This window comes from Girardinichthys multiradiatus, chromosome 18 (genome assembly GCF_021462225.1).
Source record: "Girardinichthys multiradiatus isolate DD_20200921_A chromosome 18, DD_fGirMul_XY1, whole genome shotgun sequence".
NCBI classification, from domain to species: domain Eukaryota; kingdom Metazoa; phylum Chordata; class Actinopteri; order Cyprinodontiformes; family Goodeidae; genus Girardinichthys; species Girardinichthys multiradiatus.
The window spans coordinates 24,018,134-24,025,297 of NC_061810.1; the positions used below are offsets into that span (position 1 = coordinate 24,018,134).

Consider the following 7,164-nt stretch of genomic DNA (forward strand, 5'->3'; position numbering starts at 1 on the left):
TCTGATTAGAAACGTGTCTCGGCCGTTATTCTTCAAGACCATTGACGGACTGTGTTTTTTTTTTGTTGTTTTCTTTCTGTCAGCGCTTCTTTTGTGCAACAGTCACACACCATTGTCCCTTAATGCCTTGCATGCACATCGGAGCAGAAAGTGACCCTGAGAGCATGCATACACGCACATGCTCCAACATGCAAGCAGCTCCAGCATCTCTTTGTTCCCTTGTCCTTGTGTGAGAGAAGGGCTTTTCATAAGCTACGCAGCAGCTAGCCATTAGCATGTTTGACCTTCAGGCTCCTCCAGGTGGCTGCTCAGAGCTACTGCACCCACTGACTGCAGACTACATAGGAAAGCAGCAGAATGAGACAAATGCCATGACTGAAACATCAAGCTTTCAAGTAGTGACCTAATCTCAGTTAAATGTGGATTCTTTGTTAAATGATTTAATGTCCACCGCGTTTCTCTGCTATAAAAATGATGTGTTAAATGTAAGCCAACATCACTGATTTACACAGCATCTTTTCTCCTTACAGTATAACAAGGCTTTTGGTTAAAGCTGCAGTCTAAGCCTGCTACATCAGATTTATGTTTTAGGTTACATGGGCTTCGTTATGCTGATTGTAAGGCTGAACTCTTTTTTTTTTTTTTTTTTACACAAGCAGTCCCCATCTGGTGGTCTTTATTGGAAATGCAAATATTGTCTGGTGCAAAATTGATACACCTTTTGTTCAGTCATCTTGAGACATTAATGTGTGTATTTCTTTTAAGGTTTCTAGGGAAAAATACTTTTTAATATTTAGGCTTGGGATTGTTTTAGACTTTTCATATTAAGTTACAGTGGCATGATGGATTTATACGTACAACAATTGCTAATTTTCAGTCTGGAGTGTTTCAGCATCTTATAAGCGGTTACTGCTTATCAGCTCGGGTTGAAGAACCGGTTGGTAGCTGGAAAAATCCTCCAGACTTCACGGAAAAGGAATAAATGGAAGCAGAAATGTTTGTTTCAAAACTTTAAATAATTTGTGTGCTTCAGATGTGTTAATAGGGCCGTCGTTTCAAAATAAAGCTCAAAAGATGCCAAGATGTTACACGTTGCTTTTTTCCCAAAAAAGATGCAATTAAAACAAAATCCATGGTCCAGTTTTATATTTTAATTGTATAAACTTTAAAAATGTGTTGCACTTTATTTGCTTACGTTTTGTTTTATTATAAATTAATGTTTGGATCATTGTATCTCATTTGAAAGAATAAAAATTAACATTTTTTTTTTATATACATTTAATTTGATTAATTTGAAACTATGTTGCATTTGTTTGATGGAATTTAAATGCATCTCTTCTTTTTCTGGACATTTGCAGGATATACCCCAGCGGGAACCCCGTACAAAGTGCCCCCCACTCAGTCGAATGGAGCACCTCCTCCCTACACTCCCACCCCGACCCCATACCCCACAGCTATGTACCCCATCCGCAGTGCCTACCCTCAGCAGAACCTTTACGCACAGGTAAGGATATCTGTCTGCACCATTTAACGTGATCACTTTAACAAATAAGCGTTTCCTTGCATGTATTCTGCATATATTTAAAAGCTATTTGTTGAAGCATGTTTGCCAAACTTGTGACCAAATGGCGTCCAATCTGTGCGATAGTCTGGGAATAAGACTTTTTTTCCAAATTTCGATGTTAAAATAAATAGTCAGAAGAGATTTAGAGCATGTCTTCATTTTTTTCCTCGTTTTTTCAGATTTGTAAAACAGGGGGAAAAGGATGTGTTCTTTAAATGCGATTGGATTTGATGAGACGTTTACATCTGTATTTGCTTGTGCATGATGCGACTAAGAAGGGACACAGTAAAAACAGCGCATAAGAAAGATGGGTCACAAATATAATTGCAGTAGATTTGTTAGTTTTTCATTTATTAAGCACCGGAGCATGATGTTTAAACTGTCTAGAGCCAAGATGATCCTAACCCCCTCTGTGCTGGTCCATGTACCATATAAATATACGCGATCTAGTTTGCTTCGGGTTTCGGCAACTTCCGAGTAAGTGCTTCAATATTATTCTAACCCATACACACTGTTCATGTCCATGCCCTTAACCCTAACCTCACTAAGCGTTCTCTTCATTTGTTTTCCCTCGACAGGGAGCGTACTACACCCAACCAGTGTACGCGGCTCAGCCACATGTGATCCATCACACCACTGTGGTGCAGCCCAACAGCATCCCCTCCACAGCCCTCTACCCTGCCCCAGTCCCTGTCCCTGCCCCTCGCAACAACGGCATGCCTGCCATGGGGATGGTAGCTGGGACAACCATGGCCATGAGCGCGGGTAGGACAGATATTCATTCCAGACGACCCTGGAGTTATCGACTACTTTTCCCTGTAGAACCATTCATCCCCTTGAGTTTTTTTTTTTTTTACATTTTGTCACTGTACAACCACATACTTTAATGTATTGTTATCAAGATTTTTATGTGACAGAGCAACACAAAGTCGTGCATATTTGTGAAGAGGAATTTTTTTTACCAATAGAAATCTAAAGATTGGTATTTATTTGTATTCAGCTGACCTGTTTCAAAACTATTTAGAACCAGCCTTCAATGATAGTATAGCTGTAAGTCTTTTGGAGTATCTCTCCACCGGCTTTTAACATCTAGAGATTGACGTATTTTGCTCATTCCTCAGACAGATTTGATGGCATCTGCGAACGACAGTTTTCAAATCCTGCCACAGGTTCTCAGTTGGATTTTTCCCATCAGCTCCAACCAAGTTCCACGTCCCCGTAGAAGAAGAGCATCCCCACAGAAAGAGGATGCCACCACCGTGCTTCTCTGTGGTAGTAGTGTGTCCATGGTCATGTGAAGTGTTGGTTTTCTGACCAACATAGAGTTTTGCATGGTCAAAAAAGTTCAGTTTTGGTCTCATCCGACCAGAACCTCTTCTTCTTCCTTATGTTTGCTGTTTACCCTTCATGGTGCAAACTATAAACAGGATGTATTGTGACTTTCTTTCAGCAATGGTTTTCTTCTGGTCACTTTACCATAAATACCAGAGTTGTTAAATGAACATTAAATAGCTGTCCTGCCGACAGATTTTCCCACCTGAGCTGTGGGTCTGCAGCTCCTCCAGAGTTAGCATTGCCTTTTGGCTTCTTTTCTGATTGGCGCTCTCCTCGCCTGGCCTGTCAGTTTAGATGGATGACCATGTCTATGCAGACTTGCCGTGTTGTTTATAGTTTCTGATCTATATTGATCTACCTTGCTTTAAACGTCTCCACAACGTTCTCCCTCACCTTTCTGCTGTTGTTCCTTAGTCTTCAGGATGCTATTTGTTCTCTAATGTTCTGTAGCAAACCTCTGAGGCCTTCAAAGAACAGCTGGATTTATACTGAGATTAAATCCCAACCAGGTGGGCTCTGGTGACTAAGCGGGGGGAATTTTATTCAGGATTATCAGAGTACAAGGAACTAAATACAAATGCATGCCACACCTTTCAGATTTATTTATTTTATTGGAAACCATGTGTACTTTATGTGTTGGCCTTTCACTTAAACTTCCAATAAAATATGCTGAAGTTGTGGTTTTAATGTGTTGTAAAGGTTAACAGGATTTCATTATTTTCTTCAAGGCGATGTATAATAGAATAACTCCTTTCACATTAATGCTGGTGTTAAATCTGTGTAGGGACTCTGCTGACAACGCCCCAGCACCAACCTATTGGAGCACACCCAGTTACTGTGCCAACCTACAGGCCCCAAGGGACACCTGGTTACAGCTACGTTCCGCCTCACTGGTAGAGCCCACCCATCATGTGAGCATCCGCAGAGGAAATCCCTCCACCTCCTTTTACGCCTGTTTTTCCTCCCATGTTGTCTCCGTCCGCATGAACATGTGCAGCCTGACATTTCTTTTCTCTTTTAACTCGCTCCGACACGGTTTTAAATCAGCACCTCATGTTAGCCTTTGCTTTGTCCTCTGTTCTCTCCTCCAGATCTGGAGTCCACCATCGTATGCAACTGCTCAAATGTTACACGAGCTCCCAGCGGTAACCATGAGAACTCGGCACCTGTCTGCAAGAACAAAACTAAAGTGCAACAGCCACTTTACTATTATTATTATTTGACATTCTCTAATGTTTTTACAAAGGCTGCTTTTAGTTTTATTATTTTCTCCTTTCTTCTGTTTTATTTGCCAACCAGCCATTACCTTCTTATGTTATATTCTCTTGATTGTTTAGTTTGAAGTCCTCGTTTTGCTTTTTGCCACGTCTGTCATTGGAACTCCAGAAAGGACTCTCGACCAATCACAGGTGTCGGTCGGTCGCTTCGGTCGCTCCTGTTTCTGTGTTGTGCTGGTGTGTGTGGTCCCCGCCTGCTGCTGCCGCCGCCGCCGTTCGGTTCGCTGGAAAATATTGGGCATCATCATCAAAGACTATTGACTAATGCTGCCAAATTTTCTAACTAGATATCAGCACAGGGTTTTAACATCATCAGAATATTTGTTTTGGTTTTTAAAGGGGTAATATTTTTAACTGTCCTTTATACTACCCACCTTATTTGCGCCACTTTTTACTATTACCTGCCTTCCTCTTCATCCCTTCTTTTTTTTTTTTTTCTTTTGCCTGATTATGTTTGGTTTTTAGTCCAATCTCACTCGTCTTCCAACGCATAGCAGCTGTGTGTCCGTCATCCCTTCTGCCACATTAGTCGGCGCAGTGAGCACTTACACACCACGACCCGTCGTGTCCGCACTAACCTTGTACCAAGTACACGCTAACGAAAAGATTCGCCGACTTCATGTTACATACTATGCAGGCTGGTATGTTGGGACACTATTGGAATCTTAATCCAGCTAGTTTGAGTCACATCAGTGACTTTCGTTGTGGGTGAGTGGATTTTGAATGATACTGGGGGGGGGACTACACATTAACACACACACGGACACAAACATTTAGTGGCACTTACTGTACAGTAACTCCAGTTATAACGCACACAAAAAAAGAAACTGTTTTCTGGCAGATACGGCCAGCAGAGAAGGAGTTTAAAGGGATTGTGTAGGCACTAGGAAATGAAAGCGGGAATATGAGACATTCATGGGAAGGCGATTCCTTTTCAAGGTACAAAACATTTAAGTTTGAGTCGCTTCTCCTTTAAGGGGGACGACACGCTGCGGCTATGTTTGTACTCTATATTGATTTTCTGTCTTTCTTTTTTGGCTGTGATCGTGCGATCTCCTTCCATTTCCCAGGCGAGGACAGACACAGACGATGGAGGAGGCGAATTTAATGAAAGGCCAATAAAGTAAACGCACTGAGGGATGGACTTGGAGTCTCATCCACCGCTGCCGAATGATAGGAAACTTTCTGGTTCAAACAGGGACGCGACACACTGTTTTTGAATGTGCAAGAACAAAACAAGGCTGTAATGTTTTTACATACAAACATCTTTGATTAATTGTCCTCGCCTGGAGAAGATTTCTGTAGAAGGTTGATCGTGGGGTTTAATATTTAGATGAGGCCTGTGGCATTTTTCAGCATTTCTACTAGAATAAAAGAAAGTGACTTGCATCTAGGCATAGGCCGGCCGGCTCCTTGTATCCAGGTACAAACGGTCCACATTTCAAAGCCCATAAACTTTCCCATCATTTCTGTGGTCTGTTATTTTACAGAGATGCAAGAGAAAGTGCCACGTTTTGGTTACACAAAGACAAATTTGGCCATTTAGGAATATTTTTGGAGCATGCAAAATTTAGGGAAAAGATGAAATCGCGACATTGTTGTTGAGTATCGATGACCACTCTTTGAGCGTCATGATCACTAAGTTTTATATCAGGTGCAGGCATAAAAGACAGTAAACGTTAATCCCACCGGCCAGGTGTTCTGAAACACTACTGCGTACCGAATCTTTTATCCAAGCAGCATTTTAGCAGTTGTGATATTACATGCATTAAAATTGCAACTTCATATGTTGAGCAGCCCTATTTCAAATATTCCGTGCGATCTCTTGAAAACAATTCCATAAAATAGCAGATTTTAACCCTGTACAAGTCTATCAGTATCAAAATAACAATACATTTATAACATGGTTATAAATGTAGTAATGTTACTTTAGCAGCTGTAGGAATAACTGTTGCGTGTTTTCAAATGAAAGCAGTTAGATCATGTTTTATGTTTAAGTTTGAAGTTTTTGTCTAAATTCCAAAACTGGTGTTGGGTTTTTTTCTTTTTACTAAAGGTTATCACCCAATCAGGATCTTGTACCGGCCCATGCCTACTTGCATCTTAACTCTAAGATCTGTGCAGCACAGATTGGTATTACAAGAAGCATTTACTGCTGGTATGTGGATGGAGGGGTTTGATTATTGCAATAAAATAAGAGGGAGCGCCTCCTGCTGCTGGCATAAAGTCATTATTTTATCAGCCTTTTAAATTCGTTTGAAAAGAACAAAAATGGCTTGTAGAGAGTCGAGGCTGCTCGCGTTGCTGACGTTCAATAATTAATTCTGCAAAGAAGTTAAGAACATATCAGATGTTTGGCGTATTGAATAACATTGTGAGGAATTATTGCACAACATAAGATAAAGAAAAAAAAAACATGACTATATCATAATTTAATTCTAAGTAACAGGTACTTAGGCTTTGTAGTGCAAAATGGAGGAAGAAGCAATTTATATCATAATTAAAACAATAAGGTGGACTGTTTGAATTATTATTAGTCAAGATGTTTGTACACTAGTAGGTTATTTCTTAAGATATTGCATAATGCCGCTGTCGGAGGAAAATAAACATTGTACTGAATATCTGGTGGATAACATTGATAAAGAGTTCCTACCAGGACCAGATCCTGTATATTTGAAATTAATGGTAAGACTGAAGAAGAAAAAACAAACAGGATTTTCTTGCGACAGCAGTAATGTTACTCTACATTAGGATTATTTAACCAACCACTACTTTTGTCAGTATTTCTGAATTAAATCCTCTTGTTTGCTCCCCCCTCTCTCTCTCTCTCTTTCTCCCCCATTGGTCAGTTGAGCATAATGGGTATGCATATTATTCAGGTGTCTTTCACTATAGCATTGGATTTCTAGGTTTAAAAAAAACTAACATGCAGTATATTTAAAGAGCAAGTGGTACAGTAATGTATTTCTAGCTAAGCATGGTTGCATT

General features: G+C 40.3%; 1 protein-coding gene across 3 annotated transcripts in view; it reads left to right on the forward strand.

Annotated features, from left to right (window-relative positions):
• The window catches only part of fam168a (family with sequence similarity 168 member A), a 29,436-nt gene extending 25,306 nt beyond the window's left edge, over positions 1 to 4,130 (forward strand). For all 3 annotated transcript variants that reach the window (XM_047391062.1, XM_047391063.1, XM_047391064.1), the window contains 4 exons: positions 1,359 to 1,504; positions 2,143 to 2,329; positions 3,684 to 3,810; positions 3,991 to 4,130. In XM_047391062.1, the coding sequence (XP_047247018.1) occupies positions 1,359 to 1,504; positions 2,143 to 2,329; positions 3,684 to 3,796 (446 nt within the window). In that variant the 3' untranslated portion in view covers positions 3,797 to 3,810; positions 3,991 to 4,130. The remainder of the gene's footprint in view (positions 1 to 1,358; positions 1,505 to 2,142; positions 2,330 to 3,683; positions 3,811 to 3,990) is intronic.
• The last annotated feature ends 3,034 nt before the right edge of the window (positions 4,131 to 7,164 follow it).